This window comes from Peromyscus leucopus, chromosome 2, assembly GCF_004664715.2.
Source record: "Peromyscus leucopus breed LL Stock chromosome 2, UCI_PerLeu_2.1, whole genome shotgun sequence".
NCBI lineage: Eukaryota > Metazoa > Chordata > Mammalia > Rodentia > Cricetidae > Peromyscus > Peromyscus leucopus.
The window spans coordinates 129,210,829-129,235,891 of record NC_051064.1 but is presented as its reverse complement, the minus strand read 5'-3'; the positions used below and the strand labels follow the sequence as shown (position 1 = coordinate 129,235,891).

Sequence of the window (25,063 nt, the reverse complement as noted above, 5' to 3'; positions counted from 1 at the left end):
CTTAGTGTCCAGGGAGGGTTTCCATGCCTCCCCACGGCATGGGACCTCTGTGCCTGAAGCTGGCTGATGGCACAGCAGAGGCAGCACCGGTTTCATGAGCCAGAGATCTGGACTCTGCCTACCTGAGGCTTGGGTGAGTGGAGGCTCACGTGCGGTGTTGATGGGTCTCCCACTGGGCCGGACCTCTGCTGGGGAAAGGGAATGAGAGGAGACAGGGTCAGTCTCTGGTCCACAGTCTGCAGGAAAACAATGATGGCTGCCTCTCTGAGGTTGGGGGAATGTGTTCATTGAGATCTTGCTTAGGACTCTTCTCCTACCAGGATGGTGATAGGTCTGGGGATGCTACAGAACCATCTCAGAATAGTACAATACACAGAAAAATGTGGGACTCAAACACATCAGTCACAGATATTGGAGTATCAGATGAGACACATGCTTGTGTGGTTGTTATTGTGTTAAATAAGAACAACAGAATCTGGCATAATCTCAAAATAGTTAAGAACAGCTAAAAATAGAAGTATATGATCCAGCAATCTTGCTATTGGGTATATATCCAAAGGAAATGAATCCAGTATGCTGGAGATGAGCCTTATGTCTGTATTCACTGCAGCACTGTTCACAGTGTCCAAGACATGTGGTCAACCTATCTGTCTATCATTAATATGAACACACACACCACACACCATGTACCACACACACACACCACTTATATACCACACCATATACTACATATATCTTGCACCACATATAACACACACATGTACACACATACACCACTTATATACCATGCCATATACTACAAATACCTTATACCACATACTACACACACACACACACACACACACACACACTTTATGACACAAATATACCATATTATATACCACACACATCTCATACCACATACTACACCCACACCCACACCATACATCACACATATACCCCTAGACACAGCCCACACCATATACCACACATATACATACTATATATCATATACACACATACCTTACACTGCATATAACACATACATACAGATACCATATATCACACACACATACCTCATATCATATATCACACACAAACACATACTATATATCACACCACAGATCCCCACACCATATCTCTCTCACACCTTATACCATATAACACGTCATACCATATATCACATATAGCATACCATATACCTCCATACCATCTGTCTCTCACACACACATCGTGTACCACACCCATGTACCAAATGCTACACATACACACACACACAACAGATATCACATACATACACACCATATCCTCCACATCATATATCCCTACCACAAACACACACCATACCATATACCACACATGACCTTCTCCAGGAAGTTTTCCCTGGCCCCTGCCCTCCCCTTTAGCGGACTTCCTCCTCAATCCCAGCATTCAGAGCATCTCCTGGCTCCTTTAGGGGTCGTTCCACTGATCAAGACATGATGATCAGTATCCCTCTCAAGCACTCATTACTTCTATGTCTTCCACCTATGGTGGTGACATACTACATGGTGACCTGACAGTATTTTAAAATACCAACTGTGTCAGGAGAGTAGAGGCTGCAGAAAGCTGCATCAAGACTGATGGACAGAAGCCAGCTGCCAGAGGAAGACTAGAAACCCTTCCCTGCCTGGGCTTCACAGAGCCCAAAGGGCATGCTCAGGAAATCCTTCCTTCCCTGTACAAACAAACGCAGGAGAGGTGGGCGTTTGTACACATGACCTACAAAGGGCATGCCGCTGGTGGCCAGTGCTCTGGGATTTTCTCTCAGCTCTCTAGCCCACCCCCAATCCTGGCGGTGTTTCCTCTTTCCTCCTAAACTGTCTTTATCCCCACTTCTGCCCTCATGGGCCTGGAGACACTTGGCAGGTGCCGCTGGGGCACAGATCATGCCTGTAACATGATAATGTGCCTACTGTGGATTCCTTTAGGATAGAATTGCACCTTTCACCCCTAAGCACTCCGTGGCCAGGTCAGGCAGGGCAGAGTGATAATAAGACGAACTGGAGGCAGGGATAAAGACATGCGTTCTTCCAGCCTGCTAGGAGGAGCTAGGTGGGACAGCGTGGTGTGTACTCGCTGGAGTGAAAGGGATGGCGTGTGTCTGCTTAAGTGAAGGTGGGTTCGACACGGGCTTGTATGAGCTGTTCTGAAGTGATTTCCAGTCTCTGCAACACTCCAATCAGAAGGAGGGTTTGCCCTCCCCCTGGCCCTATTACAGCGCCTGCCAGCCCTTCCTCCCCAGCTTCCTCCCTAGAGAGGCCTCGCTCACCCAGGCAGACGGGCGGCTTGCCTGTCCAGCTCCCGTCGGCTTTGCAGGTCCGGTGCTCAGAGCCACCCCTGAGGGAGAAGCCCTCTTGGCAGGAGTAGATGAGCGTGTAACCCATGGACGGCAGGTCCAGTGCCCCGACGTTGGCGTGTGTGGGCGTCTCTGGCTGCTTGCAGTGGTGGGCTGGGTGAGAGCAAAGACAATGTTAGGCCCAAGGAATCTGGGATTTGAGTATTGTGTATGGGACAGATATATTTGAGGGCCCTCTCCTCCAACCCCCGTTCCTCCGTAGAACCCTGCTCCTTTCCACCTCTACCCTTTCATGCCTGGCTCCCCGCCCTTCACCTCTTTGCAAACCTATACTCCAGGTCTCTAGGACTATCCTAACACGATGGCTTAGCCAGTCACGGGGAGCCTCAGTCTGCAACACTGAGAAAATGAACCCAATGTTTGCAATGTTTCCACGCCCCTGCCTCTGGAGTTCTCTGCTCTCGCTGGCTCTGTATGGCTTATTCTTTGCTAAGGCATAGGGGTGACCTTTGAATTCCAGAAAGGTTTTTGTGTAGAAACATCTGCGAGGCCCCAAGATCCAAGTGCTATAGAGAGATCAATGGTGGTCTTGATGGGAGCACACCCCACCACCCCAGCCTGGGCCAGTGGGTGAGGCGTGGGGTCAGGTGAGGGTGGCACTCACGGACACAGTCAGGTGGGGTTCCGCTCCAGGTCAGGTTGGGAAGGCAGGTCCTGGTGGTGGAGCCCTGAAGCAGGTAACCTTTCTGACAACGGAAGAGCACTGTGCTTCCAACCTGCAGCAAGGACAGAAGGGGCCCACGTCATCTTCCTGCTGGTGGCGCTTCACTGGGAAGCAGTCACTCACTCCCCAGGAGAGAACGCCAACTCAGGCTGTTGCCTCTGTTAGCACCATGAAGCTTCTCTGTCTGGCTGAGTCTCATTGGTCCTTTGGAGGCAGTTGCAAGCATGCCGTGTGGCAGATCAGTGCCCTTACTGGGCATGTCACACTGTTAAGGTGTGCAGAATCGGGACACCCATTTCTCCCTTGAATGGAAGACTAAACCCCAGTCTCCCTGGGCACAAAGAGGCGGCGGGGTGGTGGTGGTGGCGGCGGCTATGCCAGAATGACACTGGGAATCTGTGACATTCAAGTGTGATGGAGTTGAAAGCATTTTATAAAGCGCAAAGAACTGTGCAAAATTAAATGATCACTTCTGCGTCCCTTTCTTCTGTGAAACTCTACATTTGGATGTGGCCCCTGGAGAATCTGTGCTTTGGAAAAGTCTGTCAGACAGAATCGCTGCCCTCTCTCTGCTTCTCCCTCTGGCCGTATCCTCACCTCTATCCTCCAAGAGTCACTGGCTCTCTGGCTCCCCTGGCATCTTCTGTCCAGTTGGCCTAATGGACAGGTCAGTTTCCCACAATGCAACTCAGACTGTAGCATCTCCCAGTTCCACTGCTCATGGGTCCTGATACCTACAAGCTCAGATTCAGACAGACTCCAAGCAGGGCTCTTCTTTTCACCTTTCCCTCCACACCCAGCCTGTTCTCTTAGGCTTCCTCATTTGGTTCAGCAAACTGGGCGCCTTTACCTGCTTAGTTTGGCCGAACCCAAACCAGCAAGCTGAGTCTGATTCCACCTGACCTCCCAGTCCGGTCATGGGTCCTCTCAGCTCAAGGGAAGCCCAGGGTGAGCACAGTGCTTCCTGAAGGTTGTACTGGCTCCACTCTCCCTCAGTGCTGCCCGCCTCTCTCAACCCAGTCATGACAGCAGGGGTCTCCTTGACTACAGGCTTCATGCTTCTTTTTTGAATCTCTATGTTTTCTGTCACAGATTCAGCACCCCCAGGGTCATTTTAAAACAGTGGATCAGAGTCATTGCCTCTGATGACAGAATGGAATCCAGAATACACACATTGGCCTCAGGCCCTGCAAGACATCCATGCCTCTGTCTTTGCAGAAGTTATGACGTGATGCAGAGCCACCGCACAACCTGGGGGCTGGGACACTGTGGCCACAGGTGCCTCATCTATAAGCTCCCTCCCTGTTCCATTCCTCAGCTCTCCTCTGGTAACTGCTATCTTGAATTCCGTGTTTTTAATCTCTTTGCCTTGCAAAAGAAATCCTAGCATACATATTACACACATGTCCAAATAAATGAATGTGTTTTGTTTTAATCTTCATAGCATCTTCATCATTCAATAGCATGTCTCTATGACCCACCCATGTCATGTAGAGCTGTGATTCATTCATGTTGCCTGTTGTATAATAATCCACCCTGTGAGCAAAACACAGTTCTTGTTGCTTGGTGGCAGGCATGAGAGCGTCTTTGGGGGGTTTCCATGGGTGGGACTTTTGAGCCATGGAGTATGTGTGACCTTCCCAGGCAGCACCAAGGCGTAGGCCTCTGACCTTCTCCCTCCACCTGCTGTACCTCAGCCCACCCTGCCTGGCCTGTCACCTGGGCCCCCTCTGCTCAGCCATTCCCTGACTCAGTGCTCCTGTAGAGGGGACATTTACTCAGTCAGAAATGTGGCCCTGTCCTGAATAGGGCTGTCTTTTTTGTCTTGAAGCCCACAGTTCAAATGTCACCCTTAGGAGGGCTCTTCCCTGACTCCTGTTTCTGAAGCAGCAACCCACCCCGTTTGCCTCCTTCCACAGGACATCATGTGGCACTCCACGCTCTTAGACATGATCTAGTTTGCGTGGTTGCTGTTGCCAGGCACGCCCGTTAGAACAGGGCCCCAGCCATTCCATCCATGCCCAGCACCTGGGACAGCTCATATTTTCTGGGTGAGAACAGGGTAGACAGAGTAAACTACCCCAGCTGACCAGGTTCTGACCTATCATTCCAGTTAGTTCAGTACCCATCTTGAGCCCCGGCCAACCGTCCTGACCTGAGCATACCCTGATCCCTGCTTCCTCTGCTCTGCTCGGTGTCCCCCAGGCTGCCTAAGGCTCGCTCTGAGACAGATGTGCAGGACCTATGTGCAGATGGCAAGGCCCCCTGGAAAATGCCTCATGACTAGCTCTTGCTGGCACCCACTGCCCAAATGAGTCTCGTTTGTGTCTGGAGTGTGGGTGTCTTGTTTATTTTGGTATTTCTGCAAACATCCTGCCCCAACTCAGGCTTCCTGGGAACTGTTTATGGCTCCACCTACTGCCTGCCACCTTCCATATCAGCCTGGCTGATGGACAGCAGCACCTTCCGTTTCTGAAGGATGCTCCATGGAGCACTTCCTCCCTCCCTTTCCGAGGTCTACTCTCTCTGTGCTGCTCCCAGGGCCGCTGGTGCTGATGGTGGCGCGGAGGGACAGGAGACGGGAAGGCTGGTTTGAGCTCATTACCTGGTAGCCCTGGGAGCTGTTCTGTATCCCGAACTGCGGCATGCCGGGATCTGCACACGTGGTCAGTGTGGGATCTGGATGACCAAAACAAAGAAGCAGACCACATGGTCACTGGCGTTTTCACGGCCCACCTCGTTCTGCTCTGGGGGCCAAAGGAAGAGACCACAGCTGCCTCCGGACCCCACCTTCTGAGCTCTCCTCTCGTCCCAGAGGCCTGAGCTGCCACTCTGCATTCCCCAGCATGTTAGCTCTCGCTGTCCCTCACTCTGCTCCAGGGAGTTCAGAGGAGGACTCCTTCTCCACAAGTGAGGCCAGGAAGATGGGGAAGTGGTCCCATCCCTCAACCTCCCATCACAGCTGCCCGCCCGCCAGCCAGGCCACTGCCTCCGGCCCCTCTTACCTATGCAGCTGGGCTGTGTACCGCTCCACGTCCCATCCGACTGGCAAAACCTCCGCGGGGAGCCCACCAGTACCAGGGGGGGATGGCAAGAGTAGGACACAGATGACCGGTACGAGAAACCACGGTCTTCTCTCCTCCCTCGGGGTGGGACCCCTGGATCTCCGCAGAACACGGCTGCAAAGACGAGACACAAAGGTGGGCCCAAGATGCTTTCTAGAACCTTCCCTTCCTCCTGGCTAGCTTTTTTCACTTGAGCCCTGGAAACTGGGGCATGCCTGGGTGTTTGGGGACTCTGCTTTGTGTGGTCACAAGCTTCCTCTCATCCCTACACTAAGGGAGCTTATTAGCCTCCTTCGATTAATGGAGTAATGTTGCAGGAAGTTTGGACACTGAGGTGGGTGGGGCTTGTAAGCTCAGCGGTAGAGTTGTGTGCCTAGCCTGGGTGAGGTTGAAGGACTGAGCCCCACAAAACTAATAAACCATCTAGAACATTCTCCTCATTTTCACACATGTGTCCTCTGGTTTCCATCAGTTGTACATGCTGTGCACAGTGCAAAGTCAATGCCCATGTGGTTTCAATCATTAAATAATTTTCTCCTATAAGTCTATCTCCATTTCTATAGGATGCCATGATGTTATTTCCCAGCTCTTCTCTTCTTAGCGAGAGTGAAGCTGTGTTCCACTGAAGGCTGAATCTCAGAGTGGGTGTGGTGGCCCTGGGTCCAGGTGATGTGGGAGTTTGGAGCTGTCCTTTAGATGGCTGAATGATGGTTGACTCTAACTGGCCGCTTCCTGCTGCACTTACACACACACACACACACACACACACACACACACACACACACACACACACACAGAGCCAAGTTTGTGGAAAAGGATCAATGATTTCTCTGCTTCTTAAGGACCTGCGCTCCCATCCAATGAATGGTTTATCCCCTCCTCACTTTTCTTAGGAACAAGAAGCAAATAAAGCTAGACATTAATAGCTGCCTGATATTCTTCAAGGCTGCCATGTTGAGTGCTTTAAGGTTACATTGATAATATACGATCATCAAGGATAATTGTGAACAACCAAGAAAACTAGAAGGGATGGGGGAGGGGAATGGGGCTGGAGAGATGGCTCAGAGGTTAAGAGCACTAACTGATCTTCAAGAGGGCCTGAGTTCAATTCCCAGCAACCCACAGGGTGGTTCACAACTATCTGTAATGAGATCTGGTGCGTCTTCTGGCTTGCAGGGATATGTGCAGACAGAACACTGTATACATAATCAATAAATAAATCTTAAAAAAAAGGGATGGGGAGAAAAAGGAAAAGAAAATATCCTCGTAACTGTTGGTGGGGAATGTAAATTGGACAGTCTTTCTAGAAGGCATTTTAGCAAAACATGTCAGGAAGTACAGAGTGCCTACCCTTTGGCCCAGCATACTCACTTCTAGAACTTTTCTACGAGAATGAGGAAATGCTATTTTTAGGGATTTTTATTACTTGGTTACTTATAACATGATTGACTTGGAAATAACCCTAATTCCCCACCAATAGGAGGAGGTTAAACAGGTTGAGGAATATACAAGGAACACTTTAAAGCTATCATCAGTGGGGGCTGGAGAGACAGTTTAATGAGTAAGAATACATGTTGCTCTACAGAGGACCCGAGTTTTATTCCCAGTAACCAGGTCAGGTAGTTTATAACCCTCTGGCTTACACACTTCAAAACCAATCTTTAGAAATGTTTTAAAAGCCATTAAAAGTGATGGTGCACAGATCAGTATGTATTGACAGACATGGGTGTTTGGAAAGCTCTTGGTGGCCTGTCAACAAATACAGGTCATGAAATAATGTGTCAGTATTCAATACCATTTATAAGAACTGGAACATATATCATTATAACTATGGCTATGTTTGGAAAGTTTTTTTTCCAAACATGTTTTTTTAATAGAGTACAATTGTGTGTGTGTGTGTGTGTGTGTGTGTGTGTGTGTGTGTGCGTGCGTGCGCGCGCGCGTGCACGTGCACATGTGCTTGTGGAAGCCAGAGGACAACCTCAGCTGTCATTCTTCAGGTGTGGTTCACCTTGTGTTTTGAGGCGGGGTCTCTCACTGGCCTGGACCTTGCCGAGCATGCTAAGCTGGGTGACAGCAGGGGGTCTGTCTGTCTCTGCCTCCCTAGTACTGGGATTACAAGTGCTTGCTACCACACTCAGCTTTTTTTTAAAAATGTGGGTTCTGGGGAATCAAACTCAGGTTCCCATGCTTGCAAGGCAAGTACTTTACTGAGTGAGTTATCTCCCCAGCTACTGTACAGTTTTTGTTTTTGTTTTTAATTTTTATTTTTACAATGACCATAATTCATTGTTGTTTGGTGTGATGCAGCACTTTGCTACTGAGCTACACCCTCACTCTTTGTATGATTATTTATTATTTAAAGGCAATGCAGATCTTTGTTTCAGGAGGAAAAGCAAAGTTGAGTCTAGACCACCCTGAGGCTGTGCCCTGGCACACATCTCTCTAGTGTCTGGAGAATGTCATAGGTATAACCATAAATAACATTCCTGTTTTTTTTTTTTTTTTTTCTGAGCTGTTGATGCTAAGCATGGTGGTGGCAGTTCCCCAAGTGGAGCAGAATTTCACAGGTACCTAACAGTGGCCAGGGCATGTAGATTATTTCTGAGGGTAACAGTAGGGGACAACTGGTAAACCCTACTGTTGTGTGCAGCACGAAGCTGGAACAATTTTTCCAGAGCCCGCTCATGGGCTGCATCTAGAATCCTGCAGCCCACTTCTTTCGGAACCCAGGAAACCTGAGTCCTGGAATGGACTGGAGCTCATCAGAACGCAGCTGGGCTAGGTGGATAATGGACAGTCTCTCAGCAGAGAGCTGCGGTCCCCAGACGTCTTTTCCATGAAGAGAGACACATCTCTGGCATGAGATGGCCTCACATCTTTGGGTACTTGTTCCACTTGGTGAACAACCCTTCAGGACAGAGGACATCACTGTTACCTCTGACTTCATTTCTTTCCACTTGACTTTAGACAGTGTCTAAGTTCAGGCCTCCATTAAAATATTCTCAATTTCTTCCTTTAAATTTTCCTCCTGCTTTAATGGTGTCTTGAGAAAGATCTCTGCTTTAGGGAGGGGGCTAGTGACTCTGTGCTTTCTGTAGCAGAGCTCTGTGTACACACGTGTATGAGCAGGAAGGGGAAGATGTGCTCTCATGGAGGTCACACCCCTTGGGAATCACTCACGGAAGCACTGAGGCAGCTCTCCGGTCCAGGATCCATTTCCCTCGCAGGTGAGCACGGCAGGCAGGGAGAGCTGGTACCCCTCCAGGCAGGCATAACTCACACTAGAGCCCCACATGAAGTCAGACCCCACCACTTTCCCGTTGGGGATGAGCTGAGGAGGTTTGCACATGATAGCTGTGGGGAGAGCAGAGGAGGCTGAGTTCTGGCGCCGTCCTGGGGGAAACCAGCCCGAATGCTGTCACCTGATAGTGCCGCCGGCTATCCTGAATCAGCTGCAGTCTGGGCCAGAACTCGAAGGGATCTGTGGCAGCTCTGATCTTTTACTTTACACCGATCCATCTCTCATATAACACTTCTTTTCTCCCATCACACCATCTTATATATAACATTTCTGTTTTCCCATCATATAGCCCTCCAGGATGCTTAAGGCTCAGACCTTTCCTCAGTATCTTCCAGCTTCCTGACAATCACTGTGCAGGACCTGTCTTCACCTTGCCCACTTCTGCTATGACGCCACCCCTCCCTTCTGGATGCTCAAGGCTAATCTCCACTTGTGTGTCTTCTTTGGCCCCCGTCTACACCCTCAGCCTCCAGGTGTACCTTTGCAAACTGGCTTGGTACCATTCCATGTCCGGTCCTTGGTGCAGCTCAGCACAGATACTCTGTGTGATTCCATCATGTGGCCAGGGACACACTGGTATGTCACAGTTTTGTTGTACCTGAAGTCATTGCCCAGCCGGATGCCATTGGCAGGAATCCCGGGGTCACCACAGTTTATGACTAGAGTAAGAGAGACACAGCACTGTTTACTCGTGGCCCAGGCCTTGGGTCTCTTCAGCATCTTGATCCATCTCCATCACTCCTGCACCCACCTAAGAAGGAACTGTCAGACCAGCCAAGGCCTGGGCACCACTGGGCACAGCCAAATTTCCCTGTATCAGCCGACCCACAGGCCCGCTCTCCACGCCTATACCATGCATGCCATCCAAATGCACAGTGCCATCCAAATGCACTGTGGCCACCCTTCTTATTCAAACACATTCCTCTGAGTGGAAGGACCACAGGGCTTTTTTCTTAAAGTAGGTGAGGTTCTGGGCAAGGAGGGTTTCTAGACGGAAGAAACTAAGATGTGTTTATTAAAGGATCAAAAAGACAGTTTGCCCAGGGATGCAACACATCCCATGATGGTCTTCCTGGGAGACTTTTTCAGGCTGAAACGGCCCAGAAGCAGGGTCTTAGGACCGATGCAATAATGAGGTCTCTGTTTTGGTTCTGAGACAGGGTATGCCTGGTGATCTGTGTATTTAATATGGAATTTGCGGATGGAGTCTGAATTCATAGAGCTGACTTTGAAAGGAAGAATGTCAGGGCCACTCAGTCCATCTCTTCCCTCCATCTGGGTCCCACAGTACTTGGCCTTCTAAGGAAAAGGGTCTAGGGTACCTTGAGAGGATCAAGGAAGGGGAGCTATGCAGATACCATGCTCAGGAGCTGGGCTGGGGTAGAGATGGGTCTGAGGACGGGAAAGATGGGAAGATGGTGGGTGGTGGCAGCTTCCAAGTGGAGAGAGTGTGACAGCCCTGAGCCTTTGTCCTGAGAGGAAAGGGAAAGGCCAAGGGACAGGCTAGAGCCTGAATAATGCTGATATATTGTATCAACCTCTCTGAACCTTAGCTGTCAAATACATATATATAACATTTATTAATATATACTATGTATTATGTTAACACATACAACAATTGCATACATAACATATAATACTTAATATATTAATTATTATTGTTAAATATTAAATGTATTATGCCTTTTTTTTTTGAGACAGGGTTTCTCTGTGTAGTTTTGGAGCCTGTCCTGGATCTTGCTCTGTAGACCAGTCGAACTCACTGAGATCCACCTGCCTCTGCTTCCTGAGTTCTGGGATTAAAAGGCGTGCGCCGCCACCACCCGGGCTATTATTTTTTCTTATTAAAACCCACTCCTCAGAGAGTAGGTACCTACTGCTCCCTCATCCTCCAGCACCATGTACATGGGAAATGAAGCACTTAGCTCCATGGCTGCCGCACAGAACATGCTCAACACACAGAGGCTATTGGACCGTAAACTTACATTCTGGCTTACGTTCCCACTCCAGTCACTTCCCCCAGACGCCCACGGGCAGCTTTACTCAGCAGGAAGGTCCGGGTGCTCTGAGCTTCCACTTGCCGCAGAGCCCAGGGGCCCTGGCTCTCACCTGTGCACTCGGGGTCGCTGCCTGTCCAGGTGCCATTGACGGAGCAGTGTCGGCTGAGCAGGCCCGTGGCGTAGTAGCCTTCGCGGCACTCGTAGACGACGGAACTGGAGAACACTAGACCGTCACTGAACACCACTCGGGCATTGCTTGGCGTTCCGGGGTTCCCACAAGAGATCACTGGGAAAGCAAAAGAAAGCATTACCTCCCAGAACTCAAACCGCCTGAGTCAAAGACCCACACAGGACCCTGAAGATGGGGACACATCTCATGCTGCTTTTGTGTCTGACTGTGTCACTTACGGAAAAGAAGGACAGGCCTGTAGAGGATTTTTACTTCTAAAATTATTTTATTTGTGTGTGTGTGTGTATGCATTCCTGTGTGCAAGTGTGCCTGTGCATGTGTGAACATGTGTGTGGAGGCGTGAGGTAGACATCAGGGTGTCTTTTTTGATCACTTTCCACCTTATTTTTTTGAGACAGGGTCTCTGACTGAATCTGAGTTCATCAGTTTGGCTAGGCTGGCTGGCCGAAGGGCTCCAGGGATCCGCCTGTCTCTGCTGCCTCCTTCCATAGCAGTGAGGCTATAAGCACAAGCCATGCCCGGAACTCAGGTCTTCGTGCTTACACAGCAGACACTTCACTGACAGCCACCTCCAGCCCTCATCCCATGCTCCTGCCATCTGTGATCATATTTACACAAGGTTCCTTCTAGATGCTTCTCCAGGATGCTGGTAAATGGGGCTCTTGATCTGGTTGATTTTTTATTTTTCAATTTTATTTATTTATTATTGAAAATAAAGTTATTTTCATACAATATATTCTGATCTCTGTTTCCCATCCCTCATCTTCACCCAGATCTTTCCTGACTCCCTACTGCCCCAATTTCATGGCATCTCTCTCTCTCTCTGGTCGATCTGTTTCTTGGGTCTTTGGTTTCCATGGAAAGGCAAGTTTAAAGCAGGAGAGAAAGCCAGAAGCGAGAACTCGGCAACTGAATCACTACAGCCCTTGCCCTCAGCAGCAGATACTGACTTAGTTTGTAATACAGTTCATAAAGAAAGGTTGGCACAATGCTAGACTTTTTTCCTTCTCATTTTTAATTAGGCATAAGAATTACAAGTTTTGTTTCCTAGCGTTCTTCAAATGTGAGTTTATTTAGGAACATTTGAACTCTTGGATTTAAGTATATTTAGCACATTAGCATTCACTACTGTTGTTATTCCTATTGGCAGTCAAGTTGCTCAACCGTTGGGTAAGGGGAACGTCTTCAATATGGCCCCTGGGTTTCTTTTAAATGACCCCAAAGGGTCCTTGCTGGAGAGATGGAATATTCCAGGCTTATTTTGTATATTCCCTGACCCAGCTCTGCAACCATTTCTCCCGAGAACCCGGACCCCTTTACTGGAGAACAGGTCTAGAGATCACAATGCAGAGCACTAAGGGTCCACATCGCGGTCAGACAGTCATTGAGTCTAGATGTTTGGGCTGCACAGATAACGTTTTAAGTTGGAAATATGTCAAGAGAGTATAGTGACATGTCCAGTCCAACTTTGGGGTTAGGAGGTTGTCTTAAAATAAAACAGTCTCTAAAATAAAAAGTTTAAAATGAAAAGTCTTTAAGAATCGTGTGGTGAGTATGGTACAGGTGCACACACGTGTGCCCACAGAAGCATGTGTCCCTTGCATACCTGCAGAGGCCAGAGGGCAATGTTGGGTATCCCACTCTATCATTCTCTACCTTATGCCTTTGAGACAGGGTCTCCCACTGAACCTGGACCTAGGGTGGTTACTGGAAGTCACATGGCTCCCTCCAGGTGGTGGCCAGCAAGACATAGCATCCTCCTTTCTCTGCCCCTGGAAGCACTGGGGTTGTATGTGTATAGCCATACCTGGCAATGTTTTAAAATGTGGGCGCTGGGGATTTGAACTCAGCTCCTTACACTTGTGTCACAAGCACTCCCAGATGGGAAGCCACCTCCCTGGCCCCCACTTCTTTATTATTAGATGCTGAAAATCTTGGCTCTTGATGACGATGAACAATTACTATTTGTTTTGTCTATTTTACATTTCATATATAATAGTTTTTGCACAATAATATCAACATTGTTTTTGTTGGGAGCCAGGCAAACCAAGGCTTTCTCTGAGGACTCCACGTGTATGGAGAATGGAGAATTTGTCTAAAACCAGGAATCTGCCTGGCAAGGCCAGTAATGACCTGGGCCAGGGCCTTGGGGGAGCTGTGGCTTCATCCTGAGAACCCAACTCTCCCCCTCTAAGGGGACACAGTTATCAGTCCCGAGGCCATGACCACTCCAGCACACTCGAAAGCTCTCACCTTCTCTTCGGGCAGCATTGCTTGATTAGCTTTCTGTTGACGTCATCCCATTGTGGATCGCTTTTGCTTACTTTGTCCCATTCCCCCCCCCCCCCAAACTGTACATAAGATGCTGCACTTCTTAATAAACTTGCTTGGCATAAGACAGCTTGTATAAGACCCCCTGACCCCAACTTTCATATCTTCGTTATTTTCTGACCCCCTGGTCATTCCTCTCAGGGATCTGTCACTGAGGAATGACCTGCTGGTCCAAGTCAGTTTCTAATACTCCGATGACTGCAAAGAGTTTGAGAATTCTTTGTAGCTTTCTTTGTCTGTAGGATGTAAACAAATCCCACTTGGCCAGACAGTTGAAATAATTTTCTGAATTATGAATTCATCAACTTGATATGTAGTTAGGGTCACTTGTACCCACCAGGACAGAGCATTTAGTTCCAATAGCTGATTTGATTTTGTGATAATGAACAACATTTGTGCAGCCCCAGAGTAAAGTCTACAAGTCATTTTTGTATCATCAGCACAGCAGACAGGCCCTGCCTTCCATTCATCCAACTGATTTTTGTCCTGTCAAGGAGCCTGGAACACAGTGAACAAGTTATGTTCCCCAGGCTCAAGGATCTGAAGTCTGTTCTTTTTGGGTGGTGGTGATGGTGGTGGAGGTGGTGGTGGATGTGTGTAGTGCATACATGGGAATGTGCAGGTGTCTGCACCCTTGCACATACATGCAGAGGCTGGAGGAGGATGTCAGATGGCTTCCTCTCTCACTTCCACTTAACTGCTTTGAACAGGGTCTCATTGAACTGGAAGCCTGATGTTTTGGCGTGGTTACTGGCCATCAAGCTCCCAGGATCCACATGTCTCCATCCTCTATGCTGTGGTTACAGGCACTCAAAGCCACGCATGGCTTTTTGCATGGATGCTGGAGATTTGAACTCATGGCCTCATGTTTGCAGAGCAATGGATCTTATTCAAGGAGCTACACCCCGCCCCCGCCAGGCCTCAAGTCTGTTCTTAAGAAATCCACACACTAAACATATGAAGTAAAATAACAGCCTAAGTGTTACAGTTGAAGAAAGCACGAGGAGGGAGCAGGTGTCAGGGTCGGAAATTAGAATTTGGAAGAGCCTTGAAGGGTGATGAGAGTCATGCATGTTCCCCCTCCCCCAATTTGCTTCCAGTCCAACTCTTTCTTGTCCAGAGTCTGACCAGACCCCTGCTGACGTGGCTGACTCCACCCTAGGATCTGAGTGTCACCAAAAGAGCTACAAGCCATTGGGGTGTTTAAGGAAACACTGAATTCTCTCTCACCTTGCACTTTGCCGGTACCTCAAGCCTCTCTTGATAAGACTAAAGAGTTCTACAGAATCCAAATAACACACCACGAAAGGCAGACCTGGACAGTTCACCTAGCTCTTCAGGAACATTCCACCTCAGCTTCTAGCTCCTGCTCTGTCTGCTGCCTCTTCTCTCCAGCTCACGCCCCACACCCCACCCTGTCCCCGGACCAGTTCTCTGGTGACTTTTGGTCTGATCCTATGATCTGTGGATTCTACCACCATTTCACTGTCTCTCACTCTATCTACAAACCCACCCCTTCCTTGGTCATCTTAGACGCCCGGATTAACCACTGCCAAGCCCCTTCTGCTCCGCACACTCTGCCCTGCCTCCTCACTATCTGACTCCAAAACATTCTATGCTTGCATCATGTGGCAAGACCATGGTTGGACCATCTGGTGCTGATCCCACACTGAATGACCGACTCTTCGCTCCACATGAATTCTCAGTGCTGCTTGGCAGTGGCATGGCCCTGTCCCAATCCCACCTTCCTACATAGCTAATTCACACCCTCTCCTCTATTTTCCTGTTCAGCCTCATTCAAAGATGTGAAAACCCTCTGAGCCAGGACAGTTCAGAGCTTTGCTTTATAGGGAGAGAGAGAGAGAGAGAGAGAGAGAGAGAGAGAGAGAGAGAGAGAGAGAGAGACAGAGACAGAGACAGACAGAGAGAGAGACAGAGAGAGAGACAGAGACAGAGAGAGAGAGACAGAGACAGAGACAGAGACAGACAGACAGACACATGGACAGTTGCAAAAAGATGGATTTAGGAGAGATATTTCAAAATAGAATTCCCTCCCCAGAAATTTAGGAGTGGCTTTCCTTTATTGGTGCTGCCTTGGAAGACATCCTTGAGCCCATTTTACAACCTTATCAATTATTTTCTATTGGTCCTCTGAGTGTCCTGCATCTCCTGCATTGGCCTGCAAGCTCTGATTGACCAAGATGCATATCTTAGTTTGTCCAGGCCTCTATAACACAACACTGAGCTTTTAAACACTGGATATTCATTCACTTTCTGTTTGGAGGCTGAGAGGCCCAAGACGAAGAGGCCTGTAGATTCCACATCTGGCAAGAATCTGCCTTCTGGTTCGTGGCTGGTGGCATCTCACTGTGTCCTCACATAGCAGGAAGAGCAGGGCACTCTCTGGGTCTCTTTAATCAGAGCTTGACTTGAGGCTTACCCCTCATGACCTGCCCTCCCCAGAGGACCCACTATCTTGGTGATCAGAGTTCACCTATATGAATTTTGGGAGGATGCAGGCATTCAGACCACACAGTAGGTCTGTTCTGGTCACCATTGTCTCTCCAACACAGACCATAACAGTTAGCACATGATTACTAAATTAAACTACAGGAAAAATTAATAATTTACGGGGTCATTTAATCTCTTTTAGCTTTTCCTTTTTATGTGAGGGGTGAGCATATTTATCTTCGGATCACTGATAAAAATGGACGTGAGCTGTCTGTTGGTGTCCACTGTCCACAAGGGTGGGCATTTGGGGTGTGTCTCGGAGCGGGAGTGCTGGGGCAGGGCAGAGGGGAGAAGCAGAAGGGTCACATACATTACCTCCACACTCAGGCTGGACCCGCTCCAGGAGCCATTGGCTTGGCACGTTCGCTCTGAAGATCCTCGGAGCACGTGGCCAGCTTCACAACTGAAGCGCATCAGACTGCCCGGGGTAAAGCTGTCCCCTAGACGGATGCCATGGGCTGGGATCCCCGGGTCACCACAAACTCCTGTGCTGGTTCCTGTGAAAGGAGAACCCAGCAAACACTGAGGGATTTTTTTATTGTTTATTTTGTCATGGATACAAATGGAGCTGAGGTCTGGGGGAGAGAAAGAGATGTGTTGTTAAGGAGGAAGTAACAAACTGCACGAATTACAATGTGAGTGTTTAGGAGGTGAGGTGAGGGAGGGCAGACAACCGGAGACGGAGCCTGAGGGAACCAGGTTCCATGTTATGGAGACACACTCCAGAGCCTCACGGAGAAGGAAGATGTCAGAATAAATGTTCTGCCTCACTGCTCAGTAGTCAGAGCACACAGATCCAAGGGGAGCCCCGCAGGCAGGGAAGCTCGGATGGTCCAGGCTGTCACGTCTCCTGCTTCTCCCTCACACCTCATCTCCTCCCACACCTGCTGACCAGTGCCCTCTCCATCCTCAGCATCATTCTTGGTCTTAGCTTAGATGCCCACCATTCTTTTACCTGGGTGACTTCAAAAGCCTCCCAAACAGTCCCTTCCTCTTATTCTCTCCCAGCTGAAGAAGTGCTAACCCTCATCACTCACCTTGAACAACCATCTCACCCTGGTTCTTTTCCTGTAAGAACATCTCTGGGGGATTTTCAGCGCTGAAAGAATAAAGCCTCAAATGCTTTACCACGGTTTCACCCTCCAACAGCTCAGCCTGAATTTGATTCTGGCCTTTATTTGTCTTCTAATACTTTAAAATGTTTCTATCTGTCATGTGTGTATGCATGCATATGCATATGTGTGTGTGTTTGTGTGTGCGCGTGTGTGTGTGCACACAGGCAATCAACCATGACATGAGAACTGGCTAATTTTGTATCAATTTGGCACAGGGTAGAGTCATCTGAGAGGAGGGAATCCCAACTGAGAAAATGCCTCCATAAGACTGGGCTGTAGGTAAGCCTAGAGAGCATTTTCTTAATTAGTGATTGATCTGAGAAGGTCCAGCTCATTGTGGGTGGTGCCATCCCTGGGCTTGTGGTCTTGGGTTCCATAAGAGAGCAAGCCAGTAAGCAGCACCCCTCCACGGTCTCTGTGTCAGCTCTTGCCTCCAGGTTCTTGCCCTGTTTGAGTTCCTGTCCTGGCTTCCTTCAGTGATGGACTGCTGTGGAAGTGACAACAGGTATGTGGAATAGAGAGGACATTTTGAAGGCACCAGTTCTCTCCTTCCTCCACTAGCTCCAGGGATCAAACTCAGTTTTGTCAGCCTTGGTGGTAAGCGTCTTTACCCATGGAGCCGCCTTCTGTTAGTTTTAAAGTTTCATTTTTATTTTTAATTGATAAGTAGTGATTAATAAATGATATAACAAGAATTGGGTACGTATCATGCTTTTTTTTTTTTTTTTCCGAGACAGGGTTTCTCTGTGTAGCTTTGTGCCTTTCTTAGAACTCACTTGGTAGCCCAGGCTGGCCTCGAACTCACAGAGATCCACCTGGCTCTGCCTCCCAAGTGCTGGGATTAAAGGCGTGCGCCACCACCGCCCGGCAGGTATCATGTTTTGATGTGTATGCCGTCTGTGTTCTTGCCGTGAGGAAATGCTGACCATTTGGGGTGGTTAACCCTGGTCTCTTAGTGAAGATTCTCTAGCCACTGATCCTGCACACAGGTGAACTACAGCTGGAATGCCTTACACCCTGTCTTTCCATTTTTGCCCTGCCCGCTCTGGTATGCTATGCTCTCCCATTTGTCTGGCTTTTGACATTCTACAGACCCTCTCAAGAGGGTGCCGAAGGACCCGAGGACTGAAGGAGGGCAGACAACAGGAGGCAGAGCCATAGGCCCCAGTGCCTGAGGGAACCAGGCTCCGTGGACAGACACAGTTCCATGGGGGAGGAAGATGTCCGAATAAGTGGTTTGTCAGGAGATAAAGACTCCAGCTTCAGCGGCATCCTGTACTCTCATGAACCCACATGTGTAAGCATTGACGGTAACATTGAAACCACACTGGGTTTGCTGGAGTCAAAACATGTTCGTCATAATCCTCATCATTTACCCTTGATGGCTCTTTCACCCTCAGCCTTAGAATTATTTTCTAAGTCTAGTCTCAGACAGTGAGAACATGAAGGAGCCCTGTATTTCTCATTCTGCCTGCCTTTAGGAAATAGCAAGCTTATTTCATTTGACTAGGTTTTGTTGCCCTTTTGGAGTTTTCCAGGGTGAAGCACAGGGTACAGCTGGTGCCAGCGTTCTGGAAGGGGCCCCTGACGGTGAAAGGCTCCGTTTCCACACAGGCTGGCCCACCTCAGCCTCAGCCAGCACTACTGTAAGCAGGCATGGGAGCTGAGTTCTGCACTTCCAGGCTTGTTCTAACAGGATGTCCGCTCCCTGCAGTCTCTGTGCTCTGTGGGAATCTGGGGTAGAATACTGCACTGTGGGGACAGATGATACACAGAGGCTGACGCTGTCCTAAAAAGACACATCAGCAAAGATGGTGAGACCTGAGACGGGTCTTGAACTGTCTGCATGTCCTTTGCAGTCAGGGGCCAAGGAGTCAAGGGCTGAGGAGGCTTGCTAGTCCTTATCTTGTCACTGATCGCATCGGATGAGTCTCAAAAGTTGGAATTCTTGAATGTATTATTTCTTTTTCTTTTTGTTCTTTTGTTTGTTTGTTTTGTTGAGACAGGGTTTCTCTGTGTAGTCCTCGCTGTCCTGGAACTCACTCTGTAGACCAGGCTGGCCTCAAACTCACAGAGATCTGCCTGCCTTTCCTCCTGAGTGCTGGGATCAAAGGCGTGTACCACCACCACCCAGCAAATGCGTTATTTCTTAAAGACATGCAGGAGAGGCTTCTGCAAAAGACTTGTGTATGATTCATCCACGGAGACTTTCGCTCAGCTTTCTGGACAAGAACGGACTCTAATATTTTCTAGCTTCTGCTGGCACAATGCTAGAGAAGGAAGTGATTCTCTGGGTTAGAAGAAACTTTTGCTTTCACACTGTGCCCAAGAGGATGACTGTGGTGATGTGCAGGAAGTTCTTGAAGCTTCTTTTTGTTTCTTTCTTCTCTGCTTGGTGCTTCCCTTTTCATGGAGAATAAAGCAGGTCAAACAGATGTTAAGAACACTCTGTCCCAGAGAAGAGTCTAGAAGGAAGCACTGGGTGCAATTATCATGGAGGAGACAGACAAATGCATGGCTACCCCTCTTGCCTCTTTTGAACACCCCTTCTTCCTAGAACTTGCTCTGGACTCCCAGGGCCTCTGCGTACATGACTCTGCCCTTCCTATTCTACATTCCAGTCACATCCAATGGAAGTCCCGCATGAAGCAGTCAGGGCCCCTGATAGCAGGTCTTCCTCCACCCAGGCTAAAGGCATCTTATGGTCCATACGGAGTCTTATCCACTTCATTTGTCAAGTGGTCCATGAGATTAACAAGGCTGCATGGCGAAAATCCTGGTGGTCATAGTGATGTGTCTGGGGTTGTCTCAGGAAACCAGCAACCCTTTGGCACAGCGGTTAGAGGATCTTTTCCTTTTTGGAGAGACTTAATAACTATTCTATCAGAGTTCAATATTCTATCAGAGTTTAGGAACACTGGCAAGCAGGCTCTTCTGGAAACCTTGGATTACAAAGGCCATGTATCTAATGGGGGGCTCTTTGTGACCAGGTGGCTGGGATCTTTACCCCTAGGAAGGAACTGGAAGGGGGAAGGGCTAAGGATTGATAATGGGAAGGCAGCCTCCCTGGGAATCTCAGGCTACAGAGCATCTGCCCCCGGAGGCGTTCCGTGGTAGTGCCAGGTAGGTTTACCCAAAAGAAGACTCAGCTGTGGCTGAGTTTTTTAGCTCCGTGGTTTCTGTTACTGGTGGTACAATTCACTTTCAGATGTTGTTCTGTTGCAAGACAATACGCATGAATTTCTGGTTTAGAAAATGTGGACACGGGATCTTTTGTTACTTCAGTGACATGCCAGGGTTCTCTTGGAGACTAGTGATTTAGAATTTAGTAGAAGAACATGCCTGGCGACTGGTGTGAAGACGATCCTAGGAGGCAGTCAGGACATGGAACAAGTTGAATTAGGTGCTGATGAGAGAGAATGAGGCAGGCTGGGGCCCAGAGAGTCTGAAACAGGGGGGAGAAGACCACAGGGGTGGGCCTGGACTGTCATCCCCAGGATCACATGGACTCAGATTTCTAGATAGGACTGAAGCTCCAGATGGACCTCATCAAGCAGTGCCCTTGGCTGTGGACTGTTTGGACTCAGTCAGAACTGACGAAGGCCTTCTAGAGATGCCGTCCTGTGAAAGACGAGCTACAGGCTCCTAAGATGCAATGCCCTCCTGCTCGTGGATTATGCTCCCACCAGCCAGTGCCCCGGCAGCCCCCTGCACACCATACTCCGTACCTGAGCAGTGGGGGAGGGAGCCTGTCCAGTGCCCATCCAGTCCACACATGCGGGTGGCGTTTCCCACCAGAGTCCGCTTGCCCGTGCAGCTGTAGCGTACCACAGCTCCTACTATGTAGCTGTCTCCAGACATCTGGGCATGAGGTGGAGAGCCAGGATGGCCACAGGACACCACTGTGGGGAAAGAGCAAACATCTCAGTGGCTCTGTTGGGGACGGGCCACCGTCACTCCATCCATGCTCGCTGTGGCAATCGAGGAAGGGGAGGAAACCTTGATATCTGTGGGAGTGGACTTCCTTCTGGCTCATGCATCAGGCATCAGCAGACAAAGCTTGCCCACTTCATCACTCCGTTTCTAAGTTGGGAGCAAAGAGTAATACCTATGCAGCACATAGTAGGTATGCAGTAACGGTGGTTCCTTGTTGTGTTCCTCCTGCTCGTCTCTCCCTGTTTCCTCCCTGCCATGGAGTGGACCCAAGATATGCCCAAGCAGAAAGATGGCACACACAGAACAGACAAGGCACAGAAGGAGCCATCCTTCCAGGCTGTTTGCATTGGTTCCTCTCTCTGAATCTTCAGGTTGCCTCATCAACTGTTCCCAACATGCCCCCCTCACTCTGCAAATTCCTTTGCCTGAAACATCAAAGCATAACCATGAAGGCCAGTGATAAAATTAAGATCCCAGAATTGAGATGCATAGGTTAGGGCACCAGCACTGGGCTTAGCTTCCCCTTTTACAGGGCAACACATTTCTTAGTCAATGTGTACCTTGTTTATTGAGTGTCTATTATGTGATAGGCTCCAGTCTGGGGAATAAAATTCATGCACTCTTGGATCTTGTGGTGGGGAAGAGAGGCTAAAAATGGAGTAAATGAATAGTGGTGTTATGAGAAGAGACAAAGCTGAGAAAGGATAAGGGTGCTTTGGGGCAAGCCGAGGGGGGCTACTTTTAAATAGGGTGGTCAAGAAAGGTCTCTCTGAGATGACAGACATTGCTGTACCATCTGGTGCAAGAACATCAAGGTAGGAACACGATATGTGCAGGGCCAAGGCCAGAATGAATTTGGTGTGTATCTTAGCTACTTTTCCTGTTTCTATGATCAAATATCCAGCAAGAAGCAACTTGAAGGAGTAGGGTTTACTTCCATCATGGTGGGGAAAGGGTGGAGGCAGTCATCCACACTGTATCTGAAGTCAGGGAGTAGAGAGTGGACAGGAAGTAGGACTGGACTATAAATCACCAGCTTCCTGTGGGGAGGTTCTACATCTTGAAGCTCTCACAGCATTCCCTAACAGCACCACTAACTAGAGACTTGGTGTTCATGCCCATGAGCCTCCACAGGACTTTTCACACTCAAACCACTGCAGTGTGGAAATGAACCAGGGGAGAGTGGATGAGGGCATGGGGTGGCACTAGAAGCCAGTCATGGTGTAACATTCTGATTGTATTCTAAGCATGGTAGGAAGCACCAGAGGGACATGACTTGGTCTATGCTGTATCAGAATCACACCGGTTGCTCTATGGAAGACTGATGGGGTGAGGCTGCTATGAAGCTGTTTTGGGGGATAAGATCATGGCATTGATTGAATATTGGTGGTGAGGCAGGGGTTATGGAGTAATCTTTCATATAGTGTGAAGATGTGTTGCTCTCACTGGTTTAATAAAAAGCTAAATGGCTAATAGCTAAGCAGGAAGAGGTCAGGTAGGACTTACAGACAGGGAGAGAGCTCTGGGATGCAGAAGGGTGGAGTCACCAGGAGACTTGGGGAAGAGCAAGATGAACATGCTGTTCTGAGGAAAGGTACCAAGGCATGTGGTAGAGTGCAGATAATAAAGTGGATTAATTTAAGTTGTGAGAGCTAGTTAGTAATAAGCCTGAGCTATCAGATGAGCATTTATAATTAATAATAAGTCTCTGAGTGCTGTGTGGTTATTTGGAAGCTGGCTGGAGGGACAGAAAATTCCACCAACACATGGCGTCCATCATCCAGCATGTATACCCACATAAGGCCTGAAATAGCTTTTAAAAAAAATCAGAACATGGAGTCAAATGTGGCTTCCTGATGACTGAGGTCTCTCAGATAGACTTGGCTACAGAGACAGTTTTCCTTAGTTATAATAAAAAGTAAATTAGGTATACAACTTTAGACTCACAAAGATAAGACAGATGATAGAGTATTTTCTCTAAATTTGCCAAATACAAATGGACTGGATATTGTAACTATAATTCTTAAGTGATAACTGTTTTTGTTGTATACAGCTTTACTATGTTAAAGTTAAAAGCTCCCTTTTTAATTAGACAAAAAGGGGGAAATGTTGTGGAATAATCTTTTTGTACACTGTGAAAATGTGTTGCTTTCATTGGTTTAATAAAGAGCTAAATGGCCTATAGCTAGGCAGGAAGAGGTTAGGTGGGACTTGCAGACACGGAGAGAGCTCTGGGATGAAGAAAGGTGGAGTCCCCAGGAGACACAGGGAGATGCAAGATGAGCATGCCATGCTGAGGAAAGGTACTAAGCCATGTGGTAGAGCATAGATTGAAATAAGTTGTAAGAGCTAGTTAGTAACAAGCCTAAGCTATCAGCCAAACATTTATAATTAATAATAAGTCTCTGTGTTCTGTGTGATTATTTGGGAGTTGGCTGGTGGGACTGTGAAGATCCAACAGGCAGGAAGATCTTCACAGTCACCACATATATCCAGAGAGGGCACAAGGCAGGACACTGATGCTGATAAGGAAAGGTCAGAATACCCCTTATTATGATTGGAAGCCACCAAAGTCTCCAAAGCTTGGCTGGCACACCATATGCAGGCAGTTGTCTATTTAGAAGTCCAAATAACTTATCATTCATACATGGGCCTGGACAGCCATGTCAGGGTCCTCAGGCAAAGGAAATATTGGCAGTGAGCTGTAAAACTGGTCTCCTACAAGCAAGAGGCTTTGAATAAAGGCACCCAGACTAGAGGACTCACAACAAGAGTATGCCTCACAAAGACAGGTGCACTGGTGATGGCCACAACGCAGTAGCCATCAATGCTTCAGGAGTGCATCTTTGCCTCTGCGTTAGGAAGATGGGGAGGGGGCAACCCACAAGATTCCACTTCAGCAGTGAGAGTGCAGAGACCCAAGGGCACTGCTCATTTCATAAGACCGAGAGGCCAGCAGCCAGTGTCAGGGCTTGAGTCCCTCCCCTGGCTTTGTTTTTCTCCATACTGTCTCTGTAACTTTTCCTAATAGCAACAAATGCCACTATCACTTATGCAGTAGCCTCATGTGCCGGAGAGTAAACTAGTCCTATGTGGATTTACCCATGCAGCCTTTGAACAATCCTGTGAGATGGTTATCCCCATCATTTTCTTTTTTTTTCTTTTCTTTTTTCATAGTAGCAAGGAAGGAAACTTTACTCAAAGGTGAAATGGTAACACAGATCAGAAAGAAAGACGTTGTCAAGAGTGACAGTGGACTCCATGAGTGAGCATACTCATACTCAAGGGTTCCACAGAATGTTTGGGACTTCCTCTCAGGAGGACCAAAAGAAAGAGGTCAGCTGCTAAGCGACATAGCGTGTGTGCTTCCCTGTTTCCTTGGGTAGGCTTGGATTATGTAAGCCTTTTCTAACAGTGCATGCTCCATCCCATGGTGCATTTGATTTTTATTATATTCATGCCCAAGTATCCCCATCATTTTCAAAGCTGAAGAAGCCATGACCCTGGGAGGGTAGTGGATTTCTCCAAAACTGTGTGGCCTGTTCAGTGGCAATGCCCGGAGTCAGCATC

General features: G+C 48.4%; 1 protein-coding gene across 1 annotated transcript in view; it reads right to left on the bottom strand.

Moving 5' to 3' along the window:
- The window catches only part of Csmd2 (CUB and Sushi multiple domains 2), a 568,711-nt gene that overhangs the window by 10,485 nt on the left and 533,163 nt on the right, over positions 1-25,063 (bottom strand). The window contains 11 exon segments of the mRNA XM_037203342.1: positions 123-185; positions 2,291-2,470; positions 2,982-3,093; positions 5,647-5,720; positions 6,047-6,220; positions 9,290-9,463; positions 9,890-10,069; positions 11,520-11,696; positions 16,758-16,775; positions 16,778-16,939; positions 21,286-21,459. Of these exon segments, the coding sequence (XP_037059237.1) occupies positions 123-185; positions 2,291-2,470; positions 2,982-3,093; positions 5,647-5,720; positions 6,047-6,220; positions 9,290-9,463; positions 9,890-10,069; positions 11,520-11,696; positions 16,758-16,775; positions 16,778-16,939; positions 21,286-21,459 (1,488 nt within the window).